Source organism: Pygoscelis adeliae, unplaced genomic scaffold, assembly GCF_000699105.1.
Source record: "Pygoscelis adeliae isolate BGI_AS28 unplaced genomic scaffold, ASM69910v1 Scaffold45, whole genome shotgun sequence".
Classification (NCBI taxonomy): domain Eukaryota; kingdom Metazoa; phylum Chordata; class Aves; order Sphenisciformes; family Spheniscidae; genus Pygoscelis; species Pygoscelis adeliae.
The window spans coordinates 6,155,974-6,177,959 of record NW_008825114.1 but is presented as its reverse complement, the minus strand read 5'-3'; the positions used below and the strand labels follow the sequence as shown (position 1 = coordinate 6,177,959).

The following is a 21,986-nucleotide window of genomic DNA, read 5'->3' as shown; positions in this document are numbered from 1 at the left end:
CGCAAATGTCTCGAAGAAGGGTCTTGTACATGGAGCAAGAGGAACTGTGGTAAATGGGAAGTAGGAGGGGAGGAGCATGTGCAAGGCTACTACATACAGCCATAATCTCCCTCCCTAAGTTGGGAGCACAGTCTTCAGTAACAAATACTGAAGATTCACACTTTGCTCTCCCAGACATACTCCAACCTAGTTTTCCGGATTTGTGGAAATACAGGCCACTCATTTTTAGCCATTTCTTGCTACTTGTCCCTGTTGCTTCATGGGCTTGCAGTTTTCCGAGTATTTGCTCTACTTGCAAAAAATCAATTTGCTCAGCAAAGTAATCTCTATCTCATTAACTAATGGTCTTCTATCTAATGCAGTCTCCCTCCTCCTCTAAGAGTCAGAACTGCTGTTACCTGTGTGAGGGAGGAGTCATCCTTACTATACCGGCAGCTGCATTCTCCACAAACACGATGTATGAAAAGGCAAACAGTATTTATTCCAAATGCAATTTAATGTTGCAAAGTATTACATGCTTTCCACAAACATTCAGTATACAGACTTCAATGGAGATAGGAAAAAAAACCCCAACACCACTCCTTACATGCTATTTATTGAGTTTTTAGTGACTGTGAATTGGGCAAGTGTTTGCCATCACTGAGAGCTAAACATCCTTTCTTAAATAACCTGCAGTTTAACATTCAAGGAATGATCGATATCACATGCCAATATACAGAATCTACGTTATGCTCAACACACTATTGCATCCCACTAATTAAACTAAAATACTAATTGAACCTAAGGACTAGGAACCCACTCACTTCCTGCCTGCAAGGGAAGAAAGCGTTCTGGGGCTTTAAAACCTGAGGGTGCATATACATCACTTTATACTCCAACATAATACGGCTATTTGTGCACAAGTCTATTCATCTGTATGATCATGGCAGTGCACAAACCCCTCTGTATGTCAATCACATACTTCTTTGGGTACTAATGTTATCGTGAACTGGAGCCTTAGTCCAAAGTGCAATCTGTGAAGCTGTGAAGCTGGTAAAAACTGCATGTTTTTTCTTTTTTGAAATAAATGTAGCTTTTGTCAGAACATATAAGTTAATATTAATTTAATGTAAAGTGCAGTAGCTACATCTAAAAGTGGTGGGCTGCTGTTACAGTGGAATAATCCCAACCAGTTCTACAGTGGAGCTTTGAATATCAGATAGTGATCTTTGTTCACAGAATCTCCTATGAAGAGTATGAAGGCTAGAGGTTAGTTAATAAAAATACAGGAGATGATTCTTGGCCTGTGCCTGCATGCATTCACCTCTGCAATAGCTGAATGCACTACTACCATTTTTCAAATTATAAAATTACTTCTTTGTGAGCAGTCAGACCCTGCAGAGCAGAACACAGCAGTTGACAGCAGGTTGATTAGAGCCCTTTGAGTCAGAGGTTGCTTTCAAACAAAATATGAAGTAGGAAGGCTCCAGCCATTTTGAACAGTACATTATGTCTGCAGTTACTAATTTCGCAAGCAATACTGAAAATAACTTATTTACTATAACATAATAATTTAGCAAACAATATCAAAAAATCTTACTCAAAGTAGGGCCATGTCAGGCGTCAGCAACCTTAGCTGGGTTCCAGCCAGCAAGCCTATCTGTAATAAGGATCTAATCACATGACTTTTAATACCTGAGAAGTGTTTGAAACTGAGCATTTCATAATTAGGGAGAGAGGAAAGAAAAGGAAAAAGCAGATGTGTTTCAAAGAGTAACAAACAGTACTGTATGAATTTTTACAAACAAGTTTCATACAAAAATTATATGACTGTCTGTCCATAAAACGTGTTTCTCTCAGACAAATCTACTAGCAAGTGGTATAAATTTGCATTGTTCCACTGGACAGATTTTGCTACTTTTATGATCTGTCAGTAGGCTACTTACCCGCTTTGAAGTTCTCAAGACAACAGTAATATCTCCCACTAACAACTTTGCTCTAAGTGTAACAGCATACACCTTAGCTCTTGTTCTCTAAGCATAAATTTAAATACAAAAGTTATCTGAAAGGTTTTACAGTGCTTGAAAGTTAATTCACCCCAAAGTTCTTGTTAAAAGCCACTTTCCTAAAGATGATACTGTATACACATTTTCACATTGATAAAAAACAAGTACAACATGAGACTTCTCAGCAAAGCACAGAGGAAATGATATTTCCTAGTCTAATATTCAAAAAGGAAATATCACTTTAATAAAAGTATACATCCAAAGCCTTAATGCACTTACAGTTCTGATATTAGGTGGAATGTACACAGACCCTACTTTCTCCAAGACTGCAATTAGCAGCTACAATTGCTAATATTTGAAAAACGTGCCTGCACTTTGCATCATTTTTTAAACAGACCTAGTACAAATTGCTTGCAAGAACCATAGCCGTTCCTGAACCTCAACCCCAAAGTATATAACCTTAAAACTAAATGAATCTAGACATCCCTTATCTTTACAAAACAGGCTGAAAACAAACAGAAAATTTCAATCTACTATTCTTTTGTAAGAATGCAAGACTCAATGTCACATTTCATTGCTCACTGATATCTAAGTCTTCTGCTTGGTTTTTAAGTGGTTATCTACTTTTTTCCTAAGTATAACTAGCAAAGCACTGGACTATTGTTCATGTCACTTTGCAATGCATTGGTGAGAAGTTAACTCTCAAATTAGATGTACAGCTAGGCACCTACGAGTTTTTAAAGTTTAATCACACTGTCAATCTATGTTGACCTGAGCTCTTACTGAAGTTAATGTTCACACTTCTGTGTGAGCTTCAATGCCAAATTCAAGACCAAACTTGTCTCCAGAGGTAGAGAGGGATTTCTGTGCCATTTTTGTAAGAGGGAAATATGCAGCATACAAATGTCCACAGGTCAGTGGAAATACAGAAAAATTCAAACCCCTTGAACTCCTATTTAGTTTTGGGGACTGAATCTTCTGTCAGCTATCCCCGCATTTACACTGCCTAACTGCACTGATCCAGTTACCCAGTTACAAACACTTTGCACTGGTCTCCTGTTGTACTTGGGGAAGCAACCACATACTCCGTGACCCAATGTGATGCACAGTTGGACTCCCTGTGTTACACGCCAGGCTGGGAGGAGCACGTGCTTCGAGCACACTCTTGTGGCCATGTGCAAGCACATCAAAATCAGAGCTAAGAAGGACACAGGATGGCATGTAGGCATCTTGGACTGGCTTCTTTCGCAACAAAGGCCTTAAGCCAGAAGTCACAAAAGAAGTGAATCAAGCACCAGAGTTGACCTACTGCAGAAACATCATTCCTTGACCCTGGTATTTGGAAAGAGCTTTTATCAAGAGAAATGCTACATGAAAACATAGTGCAAAATAGAGCCAACCAGAGAAGCTAGTGGTTACTTTAGTGTTCAAGTGCCTCCACCTTCCTACTTGCTCTCCCCTCTCCAGAGAGAGGGGAAAGAACACACTTGCCTCCTCTTTCTATGACACCTGATGTGCTGCATATCTTAGGAAGAAGATAAAATAACAACCCTATTTGTTTATCATTCTTTAAATACTTTCTGTGTTGGAATGTAAGTTGAAATTCCATCCCCATTCCATGGCCAACTTCACGTGATCTTCACAGGTGATTTCTTGTGTGCGCAGAGGAGGGTGACGTAGGGAACCCCAATGAACGCCCATCTTTCACTGGGCCAGAACTTTATGACAGGGCCCTGCTCAGGGATCTCAGAGGCAGCATCGAAGTAAGCAAAGCAGACACAGCCCAGGTACGCCGCAAGGCAAATCAAAATGTGCCTAAGAATAGACACCCACCCCCACCCCCCCAAAAAAAAGAGAAAAAAAATCAGTAACATGACTTCAGTAAAGCAATCAACAATATCACCATGCTTTAAAATCAGTCTGTCCTTCACCTTCTTCCCCTGAGTCCCCCACAGAGTTGCTGTCTGCCCTCTGCATGCAGGCAAAGAATACAGAGAATAAGGAAAACTACAAAACCGTAGCTTATCCTTGGTCTAAACTGGCTGCAGCTTTTTGGCCTCTCTGCACCTGACATATTTGTGTAGAAGTGCTGAGATATGGCACCTTGAATACAAGAGCACAATTTGCTTGGTGGTAAAAGAGAAAAGGCATTGAAGTCTTTCACTACTCCTGTATTTCAGCCTCAGTTGTTAACAGTGGAAGTTTAAGCTTTCACAGCGACTACTTCAGCTGAGCAGTGCTGTGGGATTTTTAGTAACCAGTAGGGCAAGGAATCCAGTTACAATTAATGAACTCAGTGTCTGAAGAATCTGATCAGGCCAAAGAAACTCCTAAATCTGCCACCTTGGATAGCATGAGACTTGCTCTGGGCTTATGATCTTACCAGTAATTCTATCTAGCACTAACTAGAAATAGCCACCAGGCAGCACAGAAGGGTAATGTGGTGAGGACGTATCACATTTGAATCAAACTGTGGAGTTTATATACAACACTTACCACACACAGTGCAAATAGGGGAAGTTAAATGAGGACCAGATCTCACAAAACACTTTGTCACTGATCCAGCAGAAAAGTGCTAGCATCCACCAAAGACCTGAAAAGAGACCCAGTTTGTACACACGCAGGTTTTCACACCTGAGGAGAAAAACACAAAGAAGTTGTTATAAAACAAAACAAAATTTGCTTTGTAATGGCAGCTTGATGCTTTTTGGCTGTATGTATTTTAGGGTAGGATTCATAGTGCCAGGCACACATCCTTGAAATGGCTCCACCATAAATGTCCTTAACAGAAGAACTTTACTTAGAGTAAATATGGCTCTGAGTAAACAAGGCAGTGGTGAGGTGACAAAACAAACCTTTTAATCAGTAGCTGTGTTTTGGGTATTGTCTTAAATACCAATGTGCAAATGGTGGGCAAACATGAAAGCATTCCCATATCTAGGGAGGCGTATCTAGGACAAAAAGTGATTAGTTAAGCATGCTGTCTGGTAACAACCAGCCACACAGCAAGTGCTCAGATTTGTTTGTATTTGTCACTACATAAAGATTGGTAAAAAAAGGAACTGGATGAGGTTTTTTTTAATTGGTTAGTTGATTTCCACCTCCCCAAGTTAGTATTGTACAGTGTAACAGTTCCAGAGAACTTGTAAGGTAAGAGCCTCTACCCAGAAGGCCCAAAGAAGCACGCTTTAGTAGATGGCACAGGCATCCACATCTCAGACAGAATTCCTCATGTTAACTAAGCTGCAGTTCTCTCTCTCCACAAGAAACCTGACTTGTTCATATAGAGGTACACCAGAGAGAAAGAAAGCACAAAACATTTGCTTTTGTCACATGCAGTGTGGTCTGCAGCTGACCATCACTGAATACAACAGCAGATGCCAGGATACTTGCATAGCATTACCTGTGTTGCAGGTCTACTAAAAAGCTCACCATTTTATTTCCCTATATGATGCTTTGTTCTTTTCCACATCTTGGAACTATCCTAACAACTGTGCAGCTTTGCTCAAAAGAGCAGAATCCAGAAAAAGGAGGCATCAACATAATCTTCAGCTCCCAAAATGCTATTAAAGTCAATAATTACCTACACTTGCTATTTTGGGGTCTTGGTGCCAGTAGATGCAGCTCTGCTGTTACTGGTATCTATAAAGCAAAGCTAGACCGGGACATGACCAGCGCTATGTGGCCAAGAGAAGGCACAGCTCAGCTCCCCTACTTTCTGCAAGAACAAAGCTGTGATTTGGGATTTCCCCCCCTGCCTTTTTTTGTTCTTATTGTTAAACTCTTGGTGAATTTCCCAGGGATCCGAGAACTGGTCAGTGCTCTTGGACAATTCTTGCTTCAATGAACTGCTCTTCTCAGGTCACTGATATGACCTCCCAAAAGCACACCCAAACTTACTAATCAGATGACAGAATAATTTGTTTAAAGTGACTTCTTTGAGCTACATCTCAAGAGTAAACCAATAAGCCAAATCTCCAGCCAGTATAACAAGGAATATTCAGCCTTCATCAGGGTTACAAGGCCCCTGTCTTCTCCTTCTACATCTTAGAAGGAAAAAAAAGTCAATGCCAAGTGCTCCACAATCCCTTCCTCTGTCCCAAGGTCTTCAAGAGGGGCTCCTCTAATCCACACTCATCTTCTATGCCTTACACCTCTGCCAAAAAGTTATTGGGAATGTCTCCATGCCTCTTCCTCTCCAGCAGGTCACTAGCCAACCTTTCTCTCTGCTTCAACCCAGTCACCCCAGTAGACTTGACACTGAATCACCAGTCTTCTTCCACACAATTCTTGGGCTCATTCACTGCATCTGGAAGGTGAGCAATGCCTGGCAAACAGGTCCTTTAAAGGGACACTTCACCTTGTGACACTCAGAAGCAATTAAAATGTGTATCCCTGGAGGAGGGAGCTAGAATAGGCAAACACATCTTTACTGTGTGCACTGCAGTGGTATTTATGGTTCGTGATCTTCTTTCTACATGACTGTCCTTGACAACTGACTAACACAGTGCACTGCAGCACAGACCAAAAAGCTCTTTGGTCCTTCTGTCTTCCACCCCAAATACTTCTTAGTCTGAAAACTGTTGTTCTCATTTGATACATTTACAGGGTTCTAATTTTTCCAACATTTACTGCTAATTGTCTCCGTGGCCATACACAGGCTACAAGCCACAGGCTACCCCGCATTCACTGTCAGGGAAGTAGTAATGCCAGATCCGTCCCCAAGCTAATATTTGTCGCTACACCCTCCTGCACGTGAGATGATCTCCAACTACTCAGTTGGAGAAGGACAGGGGCAGAGAATGACTTCTGCCTCTCTGTGGTGGAAAAGCAGAACTGCCTCTGGTACCAGAGCTTTGCTAAGGGAGCCTAGCTAAGCATTCAGAAAAATTAAAAACATACACAGAGTGCTCTGTCCAGGAACACTTTTCTGAATGTATCACAGGAGCAGCAGTATACCTGCCTCTGGTGTATCGCAAGCTAAAGAATTAGTGGAGTTTTCCCTGTAGGATTTTTTTTTTCACTCTTGGAATGCTATTTCAGTGGACATTTTAACAGGCATTTGGGATTAAGAAACTCCTAAGGCTGAGCAGAAGGCACCTTTATAGCTACTGGATTAATGACAGAAAAGCTACCAACTGCCTAATCTTGTTAACAGAGGATTTTCTCCAGTGTCCTTTGCACAAGTTGGTTTTAGAATCTGGCTTTTCTTTTTTAAGCCATCTATAACTAATGTTGCATTCAAAGTCATCACACCTATCTTTATGATTCAAAAAAGTGCTTCAACTACCGGCTAAACTGTAATCTCCTCCACAAGAAAGATATCACAATGATTGTTTTCATAACAAAAACACCTACATGACAGCCACAAAAATTAACACTCCACTTCGCATATAAACCAAAATGGCTTTTTTCTTAGGCCTGAATCCTCCAATCCATTTGGCAAACCACCAAGACACAGTAAGAGGGGACAGGGCTTGCCCAAGATGGCTTCAAGTTTGTCTGTGCTGCATCCTGTAAAAAAGGCTTGTTTCTCTAAAATAGCATCTTTACATTTAAAAAGGCTACAAGGAGCATGGAGAAGAGAAAGGGAAGGAGATTTCTGAGCTGCCTATCAAGTTCCAGAGCACAGCTACACTAATTCTTCCTTACACTCTTTTATGAGACACCCCATTAAGAAATAAATCCAAGATTTGGCAGTTTTATCAGTAAAACTATACTGGTAAATCCTCCTCATTTGGGAGGATTCATGCTTCTACCAAATGGCTAGACAGCATGGAGCCCTTCATAAGAGAAGAGGGAAAATCATTACTGGTCAAAAAACACCACTGTATTAAGCATACCCGGCTTAATTCCCTCCCATTAATGCTAAGGCAGATTTACAGTCTTCAGTGAGACACATAACTGTTCGTAAGAGCAAGATGCTAAACCATGTACCTAAGCAGATACATGCATGGATCAATTTTGTACATTTGACAGATAAAACTAGACTGCTGCAATGGGAACTTGTGCATTCTGACAGAGGAAAGGGTGTGTGTACTGAGAACACGGAGGCTTTCCTGGAGGCTTGTCTGAAGGACATAAACAAACACGTGCAACTGCATCCAATTTCAGATAAGAGGCTTGGCCTCAAACATCCAGCTCCTTTAGTCAGTGACCATGTCTGTCAATATCTGACTAGTTTGCATAGCAAGAGGAGAGGACAATTAACCTGCATGGTTCAAAGAGTTCAAGGCTGCAAAGGAAAACTGAAAGCTTAGTTGAAGAAACTTTCCCAACGCAAGATCAGCCATAGAAACGGTACAGATTGTAATGACAGGTTTGCTCAGTACCACCATCAGGTACTGCAATTTATTTTTATAAACTTAGGACTAGATGCTGCAGGGTGTACTGCAAAAGACTACTCTAAGGCAGAAAGAGTCAAGCACAATGAAGAGAGCACAGTCTGCTGATCTGTGCAATACTCCTGGGTTTTCTGTGACCATGCATCATAGAATCTTCAGTTCCTGCAATGACTCTGCTTCAGATGGGCTGAAGACATGCTTGCTGAGGAGACAGGTGACTGCAAAGCTTCCTACCTGCCGCTGCTTTTACCACAATGAGGAGATGTAATGCAAATACCACCTGGACGCTGGCAAGAGACATGGACCCAACCCATTTCTTTTATTTCTCAATAGACACAGGCACTGATCATTCAAACTACCACTGAAACAGAACCTGTCAGCTGAGGGTCTAAAAGAGCAGTTCATGCTGCTGTGCACAGATCTGTGACATGCTCCTACCCTACTCTAGTCTGAAAGAAACTGGACCCCACAAAGCTTGCATCTCCATTTGTACCTTTTGCCTATACAATGCATGGTGTTTTCGGTTAAACACAAACAGCAGTTATTTAAATACCAGAGTTTCTGCAAACACTGGTGTGCCCCAGCCATTTGCTATCTGAGGGACTGGGCTGGTACGCACTTCCAGCAGCTTTATCTTCCAATGTCATGGCACCCCCAACAGAACACACCAGATTTTCTTCAAACCAGTGCAAGTTGCTGGATGTCAACTAACTGCTTGATTCATTTTGACACCGGTAACTCCCTTTATAGCCTAAGGAATATTTTAAACTTTTAACTAGCTTAACCTTTTAGTCAAGGGAATAAGGGAACCGTGAGCCACCTGCAACAGTGAAGCAGGGCTCCCCCACAGCCAGGTTTCTAGTAGGAGGATCAAATATGAATGGATAGCCCTGAAGCTAGGGTAAACCTTCACTGCTCAAGGCTCAGATGTCAGCTGAGCAACAATATTCTAGCATCTATCTGCACATGGAGATAGTTACGTGCCTGATGATGACTCACTAAATCATACTAATTTGATGACATTATAATCTCAATGGTTATTTGGTTTCGACCAGCAAACCAAAGGATCCACATCCACTTCCTCCCTGATACCATCCCCTAGGAGAGCTTTTTTTTTTTTATGAAACACATGAAGGGATTTGTTTGGACAGAAATGAGAATAAAGTTTTACAATTTCTTTGCCTTTCAAGGACAAATATGCATTTACCACCTTTTGCTCTTTTGATCGTCTCCCGCCCACAATACTTCCTAGCATACACTCTACCAGCTCCGCATTTAAGAACATAATGCTCTTTTGTGACAGTATTATCTCCTCATCAAGGACAAACGAGAGGCAGAAAATTCTCATTTGAAAAAATAGTGGTTCTTATTCACCAGAATTCTGTACAAGATTGAGACCAGTCTAAAACAGGAATAACAACAGGGAGTTTTGGTCTAACATATCACAAACTTCAGCACGGAACAGAAGAAACTACTCTGGAGGCTCTTCTCCTTCCTTCCCGAAATACCCATTTCACAGACAAATTTCCACTGCAGACTGCCAGGACTCAGATGAGTAGTCCCCTACTGACTGTGGTAGTAGGGAATGGGAGAATCACAGACATTTTAAATACTGCTTAGATTATTTTTTCTCCCGCAAAAAGGGATGAGATGACTCCTCTCCACTGGGTTTGCAAGAATGTATCTCATTTAAATCTCCTAGAGATCAGCATAGCTTAAAATAAAACCTTTAATTATTTGCCCTTTACACTTAGGAATTCATCAAAAAATATCATAGGTATTGCATCATCCCAATGCACAATTAAGAGGGCCATATGTCACTTTAGGTCCCTTTTTAATCACCAATTTAAAAGGTGGTTTATCTGTGTCCTTAATTCTCTCTCAAAAAACAGACAGGGAAACTCCACACATTTTAGTAAGATATGACTTTTCAGAAGGAGTTTTAAAAAGCAAGTATCTGTAGGCATACCAATGCCTAGTTTTGACACAATAGTATTCAAACTTATGAGACACTATTTGTCCTTTAAAGTTTCTCAGGAGCTCATGCCTGGAAAACTGATACATAGGGAGTTCACATAAATTATTCAGTGCCACAATCAGATCCTCATTTGCCCTGTCAGTAGTTCCTTGGTGCTTTCATCAAAATGAGACACCTCCACCAACATTCTTCAACTACTGACCTTCTCGTCTACAACTAACTTGTTGTCCTAGTTTCGGCTGGGATAGAGTTAATTTTCTTCCTGTTTACCAAGTTTCTTTGACCACAGAAATAAATGCTGCTCAGCAGGATGTCTAGTGAGAAAAGACTTGTGAACACTTTTACAAAACATAGTTAGCAGAGGCTTCCACTGTATGGAGAAGCAGTGGCAGAATAGGGTAAGGTAGCAAACAGGAGAATCTCTGTCCTAATATGAGCAGTCAGAATGCAGACATTTGGTCCTACTCTTGTTTTTGATGGACATTTACAAATGCAATATGTAAGAGCCAACATAAGTTGTAAAATCCTTCTCAGACACTGGAGAAGAGGGGGAAAGGACAAGTTTATATGCTGGTACTCATCTCGTCCTTTTTGCAGTGGGTGAACAGGTGCAAAAAAAAAAGTCTCTGGACAGCTGCTGGTATCGTTATCATAGTAGGACTCTTTAAAATGTTAAGATCAGCCTCAGGTTCTTCTTTATTTGCATTCTGGTTTTATAGTTTCTAAGGCCCTGACTGATAGCTATCCTCTACAGCCTAGTGATTAAACTCACCTTTGTCAGTCTTACTCCGTCATATTATCCACGTCCGAAGACAAAGTGGTGTAAGACTCGCAGTACAACTTTGAGAGCTGGAACATCTTCCATGCATGCTTCCACCCAGACTGTGATCATGCGATCACCTCACCCTTATGCAGAATGTAAGTTATCAGTAGAGTGGAACCCTTGCCCTGATTCCACAATAAACAAACAAATTTGAGTCAGATCAGGTTGCAGCAAGAGGTATGTCGCAAGAAGACAGACAATATCTGACCTAATATAATGGCCTAGGGAAAAAAAGAAATCCTTGCCAAAAACGTCTGAACTGGCAGAGCAAGTTTATACCAGATCCACACCTGCATGTGGGAGAAGCATTTCTGATCTGCTATCACTAGCAGAAGTGAAGCCAGATCTAGTGTATCACCATCACACGGTGCCCTAAGGATCTCAGAAGACAACATTGCATTCAGGAGAAATGTACTCACCTCTTCAACTCAGCAATGAGCAAAGCTGTGCAGGGAACACCCAGAGTCATTAGTGAGATGTTGTTGATGGCAGGCTTAATGAAGGCGAGGCAGGTAGTAACTCCAGACAGGACACCCACGGCAGCTTTAAATCGGCTCCTGAATAGTTTTTTGGGGGGGAGAAAAACTGCTTTTAATTCAAAACTTTTAATTACTAAAAGCAGAACTTAAAATTATTTTAATAATGTAACAAAATTTAGGTTTCTCTAGGTGTGTTCAGGAGGTGCAATGACAATGTGCATAAAATGGATGTGGATCTTGCACAGATTTGCATGTGCATGCAGTGTTTATTACATACACAAATCTTTGCTGGACTGTGGTCTCCTGAAGCAGCCATGTGTATGTATACATACACATGCACACATACACTAATCACTGGTTTCAAAATCCAAAGGCCACACTCCGATCTTCTTCCTCCCACAATAAGCCAGGAACAAGTCCATCTCTGCACACAGCACTGTACTTCCTCAAAGCTGTGTTGTGTCATCATTCTTTGTGCTTTTAACATGGATTTTTAGAATATATTGCTACCATGAATTCCCCAACTTCTGGAGTCATGTTACAGTCTGTTTTATTTTCCCTTATCTCTTTTAAGCCTTACAGATACTGAAAACGACAAGGTAAGCAAGAACATTTCTTTTAACCAAATTCAACAGTAGGTGAGGGATTCCCACACTTTTTAAAGATTACAGTTTGGTATATTCTTAGCATAAATGAAATCACAATTGGGGCCTGTATAGACAGCCTGACAACTTTTAAATTAGATATATGTTAACTGTTGTTTAAACTTCAAGTTTGGACTTTAAACAACCCATTTCCAGTCTGTGGCAGGACTATGGCAGACAGAGGATCATCACGCTGCCCTTCAACTACTGGCCCACAGCTTTACAAAACTAGTTGCTGTCCAAGGACAGCTCTTCTGTCTTTAATTCTATGTCTGAAGTAGGGTGTCAGTATACTTGTGCAGCACCATTCCCTGGCCACAAGTGTCATCACCTTCACCTTCACTAGCTCATTCCATCTGCCTTTTGCTTTAAAGTTTTTCTTTCTGCTGGAAGGCAACAAGTACTTAAGTAGGAAGTTCTGATCTGATGTGAATGACTTAATGACTAAAGACACCACAAATTGGTCATGGTAGATGAAAACATTTGCAGCATTGAAAATCCAGAATGTGATGAGGATGAAGAAAGTGAAGACCACAGTAGTGTGCACAGGATAGATATAATATTAGAGGATTAGCTATGCAAAGCAAAAAAACAAAAAGATAAACCAAACCTGTTGTGGGTTAGGGTTTGTTGCCCAGAATGTCTTTCTTCTGTACAGTTCGGAAAGGAATCAAGACCTTAACACGTAACTTGACAGATTCTCAGGAAGAAGTGTTCTGAGAAATTTAAGATAGGGGACATCCTTCACCTCATCTCAGTATTTTTATGAATTAGTTATAACCTGGGAGATTATTATTTATAGTTTCAACACCAAGTTCAATAGAAACAGGATTTCACCCAAAAATTGTTACTATTCCTTTTAAAAAGGATACAGCTTAACCTCTTGGCCCATACTACGAACGTACCCAGCACACTATCAGAAGATAGTGATAGATGACATGTAACAACCCCTTTAGGCTTCTGAGGAATAATTTACATGCAGTCACAGAAATTTTTCAAGGCTCTGAACTCTTCTTCACTTGAACTAAATGTCCAAAAGTCATGTCATCGACCAAAACACCCCAGTAAAACCTGTTTGCTTGTTAAGCTGATGGTGTCCTGTAGCAGCACTGTGTTGCAATATGCAGAAGTACTAAATTCACACGAACATGACAAAGCCATTAGACTGCATAGACTGTACATGGTAATTCAAGATACACTTTTCTCAGTGCAAGCTATTTTGAGGAATGGTCGATGTAGGCACCAACCTTCTCTCCCCTCCCCCCCAGCAATTTCTAATCATGCACATGTCAAGGAAAAAAAACCACAAAAGCCCCACAGGCAGTAACAATATAAGGAGGCAAGAGGCAGCAGCCTTCACAATTTTCGGAGAGAAGAACATCGGTGCTGCAATTCAAACCTCTCCATTACCTCAACTTCTTTACTGCATAAAAGAGCAATATGTACACAGATTACAGCACAATTTTTTTACGGGGGGACAAACCACAACCAGATTCTTTAAACTGGCTACAATGCACTTTTTTTAATCCTGCATGAAAAAAAAAATCCTTTTACAATGACAATAGGCTTCTAAACAAACACTTAGCTTTTGAATACTTAAACACCATCCTTAACCACTGCCTTAAATATTCAGATGAAAATTCATCTGACTTCCATAGGTCCACTTCTATGTACACTTTAGGATATACAAAAGGAAGAAGGAAAGAGGGTTTCTCTTACTTTACTTCAGCCGCAACTTACATAAACTACTCATGTAAAGGTCTCCCTAGAATCAACAAGAACAGGTACTTCCAGAGGCAAGACACCTCATCCCAAGAACTGAAGATACAGGGCGTAAATCCCACCATCAGCAACTGCACACTCAGGAATTCTGAACAAAATGGGCTGAGATACAAGCAACAGGAAGAGAATGGAGTGAGAAAAGAGCGGTGGCAGTGGCAAGGTTGGATGATAACTCAGTGCCACTACATGCAGGTTTAGGTGTTAGCATAACAAGTTTCAAGAAACATGAAAATGTACATGTATGATTTTATGATTACCTGTCATTCCGAAAAACTCTGGGCAGGTATCTCCTAGGGAACCACATGGCAAGAGCACACATCAGGACCCAGAGAATAGCCAGCTCATCTAGCATCTGGCCCAGGAAACTAAGGGTGGCGTGAAAGTAAACAGATCCAATTCCTGGAAGAATCAATGAAAAGGCAATATGAATAATTGCAGTACTGTATAGACCGAAACACACTGCTTATGTTCAGAACTTCATAGCAAATGGCGCATACCATTTAGTCTAGAAAAGGTTGTAAAAAAGAAAACTGGAAAACAAACGCCAACTTTTCTAAGAAGGCAATCCAAATCATCAGCACCTCATTAATTACGAAGCAAACACATTACAAAAGCAGCAGCTAAAGATGCCAGCTCCTACTAGAAAAGTAGATACATGTGAAAAAACATCACGTGGTAAAGTTAAATGTAAAACCAAATGCTGTTTCTGAATTTTCTCAATAGCACAAGAATGGGTAAGACAAAGATGAAAAGCAGCATCTGATGACTAGTCCATGATACAGGTTTACAGGTGGAAAGTGTCACACTGCCCCTCAGGGCTCTGATTATCCCTTTAAAAGTTCCCAGACCCTCCAGGAATGAAAAAGCTTAAGAATCTCACATCTACAAAATAGCTAAACCTTTGGGCCTTGTCACTACAATGCAAAACTTGTTATCCTCTTCAGTTGTGCTGGGCACTTTCAGCTTTCATTTAAGCAACAACAACAGCAGAAGGAGGGTCAGCACTACTGTAGAGTAAGCCCAGACGTAAACAAAAGAAGTTATGCAAAGGAAGGATAGGAAGGGAACAGAACTAAGGCCAAAGTTCCCACCAACCTCAAATTGCAAAAGGCATTTTCCTTTCAGAAACTACGGCTGCTTCAGCTTCAAGCAAGTACAAGCAAACACCTCCGTAGATGTCAGGATTGCTTTGTTTTGCAAAACAATCAAGCACAAACAAGAAAAACTGATTTCCTCTCTCAGTTCATGCATAAGCAGGCAAACAAGAGACTAACCAACTTACCAACCACAACTAGCAGAGTCCATATTAAATATATTCCACTGTTGAAGCAGGTTGCGTATTGACGGAACAAGCACATACATATGGGTGGTAAAACAAAAAACAAGACGTTGCTTATCTAGGGGAAAAAAAAAAAACAGTATCACAAGGACAGAAAATAAACAAACCTTAAATATTCATAGGCTGCCTAAGACATCTATAAAAACATTGTGTCATCCAGTGAAACCCCAGCTCAACAAATTATGGCCCTCAGTTTCTGCCAAAGCTGAGCTGTTTTTGCAAAGCATCAACTTGTTTTGTTTAATATCATTAAACTAATAACAGCATAAAAACTCTAAGCAATGTAAAATGTGGCTAGTCACATCTTTAAATTACATTTCAAGTCTATTGCCAGAGGAATTTTATTGACAGTCTGCAAATACTCAAGACTGTTGCAATCCAGGAAGCCTACAAGAGCAACCAGCTGAGGAACAGGACGTCCTGGCAACTGACCTGTCCTCTCAATGGTGTCAAGCCTAGCGTGGAAAAAGCACTAGAAGTACTGGCACTAGACAGGGCTAGTCAAGCTTTGTGGAGGTCAAGTCACTGAGCAATAGCTATTGTCTGGAAGGTCTGAAATACAAAGCTAAGCTAAAAGAGTTAGAACCCTTTTTGTGCAGGGTAAAGGTACTGAAGCTGTACTTCGTTTTACACTTTGTTTTTCCTCTTGGTTCTCCATTACAGAAACAACTGAGTATGATTGAAAACTAGTTATAGGGAGGTGAAACGGCTGATAATTCAGACCATTGCTAGCTTTTTTTAGTTTTATATGTAACAGTTGAACAAAGACATATTTCCTCATGATTACCAACAATCCAAAGCATGATTCTCTAGTTAAAGGCTGAAAACACTTTTCCAGCAATTAGCAGGAGCTGCCACTGTAGTGATTACTTGGTTCTCGCTGGAAGGAGCTGCCACTGCTGAGGGCCAGCTGTGGCACTATAACTGAGCAGTTATGGAAAAACTCTACTGCTGCTTCACAACGGGACAGGGGACAGGACAAGTTCCTCAGCTTCCTCGTATTCCCCTGCCTAGCCCAAGCACAAGAGAAAATCATCCCCAGCAACATTCCCCTAAAGCAGACATCTTCAACTAGATCAGGTTGCTCAGAGCCCCATCCAACCTGACCTTGAATGTTTCCAGGGATGGGGCATCCACCACCTCTCCGGGCAACCTGTGCCAGCGCTTCACCACCCTCAGCGTAAAAAATTTCTTCCTTATATCTGTCTAAATCTACCCCCCTTTAGTTTGAAGCCATTCCCCCTTGTCCTGTCACAACAGGCCCTGCTAAAAAGTTTGCCGCCATCTTTTTTATAAGCCCCCTTTAAGTACTGATAGGCTGCAATAAGGTCTCCCTGAAGCCTTCTCTTCTCCAGGCTGAACAACCCCAACTCTCTCAGCCTTTCTTTTCATGGCCCTCTTCTGGACTCGCTCCAACAGGTCCATGTCTTTCTTATGCTGAGGGCTCCAGAGCTGGATGCAGTACTCCAGGTGGGGTCTCACCAGAGCAGAGTAGAGGGGCAGAATCACCTCCCTCGACCTGCTGGCCACGCTTCTTTTGATGCAGCCCAGGATACTGTTGGCCTTCTGGACTGCGAGCGCACATTGCTGGCTCATGTCCAGCTTTTCACCCACCAGTACCCCCAAGTCCTTCTCAGCAGGGCTGCTCTCAATCCCTTCGTCCCCCAGCCTGTATTGATACGGGGGCTTGCCCCAACCCAGGTGCAGGACCCTGCACTTGGCCTTGTTAAACCTCATGAGGTTCACACGGGCCCACTTCTCCAGCTTGTCCAGGTCCCTCTGGATGGCATCCCATCCCACTGGCGTGTCTATATACTAGGCAAATCTCTGCCAACAGCACCCTGGTAACAGCACACAGCCCAAGCAAAGACTTGCTAATGCAGAGGGCTCCTTGCAGTCAGGCCACAACACCGACCAGCCATGCCAGGGAAAGGTGCTAGAGAGCCACCTCCCACTGGACTGCCCTTTCTGAACCGATGCAAGGGTTGAATCCTTTCACCAAATACCAGCTCCTATGGTGTGTTTACCCACGTAGGAAGCCAGACTCATAAACCAGATGTGAAAAACCTGTGGGGACACCAACTGATGAACAGTGACATAGACCAAGCACCTCTTCAGTCGGAATAAAAGAACTCTTCTTACAGAAATCCTTCACCCCACCAAGGTGGCAAATTTTGCCTTTGTCATTCACAAATTAAGACAGTGGAAGGTTGACAACAGGGGCACCTGGCAATGTCAGAGTGCAGGATACTACACAACCCTAGGGAGGCAAGGTAAAGACCAAAGAGTTATTTATAAAGTAACATCCTATTTTTGCAGATTTTAAAAAGCAGATGAGTTTGCTTAATCCATGTAAAACAACATACACATTCAACCAAACAGGCCCACTCAAATGTCTTCCATTCATAAAAAAACCACCAGCTCCATGCAGCAAAGACCGTTAGCAATACTGGGAATTCAGCCATGGACCAGGATCCCAGTGCGTGACGTGCTGATACAAGCACAGAGCGGGAGGGCTCCCCTCACCCCAAAACAGGTAGGAAGCATACACAGTGACTGGTAGCAGGGATGACGGAATATGAACAAGTCCTCTGGGGACCTGGGAGTGCTCTACACATTTTAGGCTTTCAGCCACAGTCAGGCCCAAGAGAGGTGTGAAAGGGAAAAAATAGATGGTTATAAACAAAGCGGTGTGGAAGAAAACCTTTCCATCTCTACAGCTACAACTGACCAAGGAAGAAAATCAGACCAGGTAATCACAGTCTATAAAAATTTGGCTAGAAAGTCCGTATTCTGCCTAGGAACAAGATGACAAAGGAAACACACCTACTTACCATACCTGTAGCAATGCAGGTTTACACTAGTGATTCGACAACAAGGGAGCGGTTCCGCCCTACAGTAGTGCTCTTCTGGCACTGAACTCCCGTTCATGCTAAGGTCCTGCCTGCAAATGCAAGAAAACTCTTGCACCCTGGAGTTTGGCCATGACTTGTACTCTTTGCAATGGCCACCAGGAGGATTTCCTAACATCATAAAAGTACTGAAATCCTTTTCTGTTAAGTTTACAAAAAATGTGATAATCATGTATCTCTCTCATGCAATAGCTTAGTTCTGTTTCTCATATTCCACAAATAACATTTTCCACAAGTTACATTCAAATCAGAACTCTGGAACATTTTCTGAAACATGTTGCTCAAGTTCTCTTAGTTTCAAGTTCAGTGTCAACTAGACCAACACTAGAACTGACCTGCTGGTTTTCACCCTCTGATACCAGCCTGGCTCCTTATGAGGACCGCACCCTTAGATACACTGCAACTATTACCACCACCCTTTCCAAGCAAGTGAGGCACCTATCCATTTGGCTCTGGTTTCAGAAAGTATGTTGCATGTGCAGTTTTTTACGTTATACACAATTGGCCTGCATGGTTTGATAATGTACAATTCAAATGCTGAGACAGTTAAGATTAGTGCAAAAATTAATAACAGGAGAACAGAGAATTTCCTTTGGGATTTGCAAAAGGCAACAATTAAAAATTACAGTTCTGGAAAAAATGTAAGCAGCCCATCAATAACAGTCCATCCTCTGGCTTCATACAATTCTGGACCTTTAGTTTTAAATTCCAACTATTTAATTGTATGAAAGGAATATAGGACATGTGGCACAGGGAATGCCAGGGGCTTGCTCAGATCATGACCCCATAACTTCACTCACATCTGGCCACAGTCCTGACACAGGATCTTTTCTGCAGTCCTACTAAAGCTCATTTTCTTTACTATCTGGTACATCTCCCAGACAGCAGCGGTAGCATTCAACCACCACGGCAACACTTATTGCACTACCTCTTCGGGAGGAGAAAGCAAAAATGGACTAAATAGCTCTTGGTGAGTTCAGAGGGTTTGTATCTTCTACATCCTGATCCATAAGCATGCCACTCAGATACACTAACGGACTTTTGTAGTAAAAAAGATGATGTAGAGAGAGTGCAAGCATTCTTTTACACTCTTAAGACTATTTGATAGCTTTTTAAAACTTTTATCTCCATGCCACTAGGGAACAAAAGAAGAGGAATAAAGACACTGGCAATTCCCTCTTTAAATGGAAATGGCAAGAAATATGTATTACATGGACAACTGAATGCAACGTACTGAACTGCAAAGTACTGACTTCACTAGCGACAGAAAAAAAAAGTTACTGTTTTCAGGCGTTTAAAACACAAACTACAGCTTTTTTTGTAAATACCTCTGCACAGGGTAAATTCTTTTCATCATGTGGAGGCATTTGTTTATGTTCTGGAGTAGGGTTACACTGCATCAGGACGCATTACTTTACTCATTTCAGGAAAAAAAACCCAAACAAACCAAAGAAAAAGCTAGCTTTCCTATAACCATTCTTTCAATTTGAGTTACAAAGTGTTTCATGGCCTCTTTACTAAAAGTGTGTAAGACCTGAACACAAAATCACATCAGTCTAGCTCATGTATGCTTTAAAATTTAGTCTGATCAATTTGTACAAAAGCTCTGAACAGATATTCTCCTAGTGATTTAATCCTGTTGAGTGCTTTGCTTTTTTAACTAAATCAAGTTAAATTTATGCATAACAGATGAAGATTGAGCCCCACCAGAATAAATAAATGACTTTTTAAAAATACGTTTCAGATAAGCTGTTCCAGTTTTGTGCTTACATGAATATTGCGTGAGACCTCAACTACAACTCTGACCTCAGCCATGGCAGTTTAAAATGTGGATTAGCAAGGTTTTAATCCACAGCTTAAAGACCCAGATGCCAGATTCAGGTCTGCTGAAGAGTCCTTCCTGAAACTTCAAGAGGGTTTGAGTCAGAGTCAGAACTGAACCATCTTAGAAGGAATAAAATTTAGACTCTACTTAAGGTGTCTGTTAGAGTAGGGCCAAAATTTCCCAACTGTCCTGTGAGCATCCGGCTTTTTGGCGACACAGTTGCACAACCCCATCAATTCACTGCAAGTCACTGCTTTGATTTTCAGAAGTTGCTAACACAGAAGTCAAACCCTTACAATGACTTGTTACTGCTGAAGAGAGGCTAAATACAACTACCCTCAACACGGCCTCTTTTTTCCTCCCCTTCCGGTGTACAGCTTGCTGATTTGTACACAGCTGCTGCAATACAGCGGGCTTCAGGGAAAACTTCTTGCTGTGTCTCTCTGTTAACCTGTCTGGAACCTCAGTTACTCATCTGGACATACCTGCAGCTCCTAGCATTTTGCAAGCTTCTACACCACTGCTCATCAGCTCAGTTCAGTCAGAAGGATACCCATCCCCCTGCATAGCTGGCTCCAAAACACACTTGCTGTTTTCAAGAAACTTGTTTATCCTGACCTTTTCCTCCCTTTGTTTTTGGTTCTTGCACAGTGACATCAGACACAAAGAAAGCAGACAGTTTCCCCCACACACCCTCAAAGTTCTCCAATGGCACAGACCAGCCACCACCCAGTCAACTTTGGCAGCAAACTACAAGAAAAAACCAACAGGTTAGCAATGTAAACTGTGCACCGTGAAATTACCTGCTCTATATGTGCAGCACCCCCCATGATACACACTGCAATGAGTGAAGCCAGACACCTACTTCTTTCTTCCACTGGATGTTAGCAGTCAAAGAAACACAGCTTGACAGGGAAAGACAGCTCAGACAAGGATTGAATTTGGGAGAAAAAACCCTAAAAGACCATTTTAAAGTACAAAAGAGGCAAAGCAGAAGCCCCAGCTCCTCATTCGTGCACACACCACCTGGGGAAGAACAGAAAATTTGCAGGGTTTGCTCCTGGACACGTGTTTTTGACGGCAAGGCAAACTGCCAGAAAGCCCGATGCATTATCTCACTCTGGCGGATCTATTTGTCACTGCAATTATTTACATCAACAGGATGTAAGGAGCATTGCTCCCCTTCCAAGATGCGCGGTATAGGGCACTCTGGCTTTGTTGCTGGGGCTATGTTTTCATAAGTTCTCTCCAGCAGCTGAGAGGTGTTGGGATGGCGTGAGAGGACTCGGGGTGAACCATGACTTACTGGAAGGAAGCAATAATTACATCAGTCATCCTCCCTCTCCTTCCTTTCTTCGGCTACTTTTTTAAACAGACATTTCTTCTTTTCCCAAAAGTACATTGCTGACTTCATCCTGCAACCTCAAGACAAGTTGTTCTTGAAAGCTTTGCCTTCTTGGAGCCAAACCTACCTGAATGAAACCCAGTTTTGCCTCCAAACACCAGGGTGTTTTTTTTCTTGATCCATCACCACCTTGCAGGTCGTGCAGTGGCTGACACCTGTGCAAATGGGTACTGGACGCAGGCAATCCAGTACCAAAAGTTCTGCACTCGGCCGCCACAAGGCTCGATGCAGACGAGGAGAGGGCCTGCTGCACACTATTTACTGAACAGCTTGTCATGAGCCCTTGCTAAACCTCCCGATTTTAATCCTACACCACCAAACCGCTCATTTTTCCTTAATTTTAGGCGTACCAGGGAGTGGAGAAGGAAGAAGCGGGCGGCGACAGAAGGGCATTCTATGATCCCATGAAAACGCTGTACGAGACAGACCTGTAGGCAGAAGGAGCCTCCAGGGCTCCAGCGCGACCACCC

The 21,986-nt window shown here is 41.9% G+C and overlaps 1 protein-coding gene across 1 annotated transcript; it reads right to left on the bottom strand.

Moving 5' to 3' along the window:
- Positions 1-488: 488 nt before the first annotated feature.
- Positions 489-20,101, bottom strand: ACER2 (alkaline ceramidase 2). The gene is made up of 6 exons (XM_009328168.1): positions 20,057-20,101; positions 15,318-15,432; positions 14,293-14,434; positions 11,550-11,687; positions 4,482-4,619; positions 489-3,800 (listed from the first exon to the last, which is right to left on the bottom strand). Exons 1-6 carry the CDS (start codon positions 20,099-20,101, stop codon positions 3,614-3,616), a joined length of 765 nt encoding a protein of 254 aa, XP_009326443.1. The 3' UTR covers positions 489-3,613.
- Between the last annotated feature and the right edge of the window lie 1,885 nt (positions 20,102-21,986).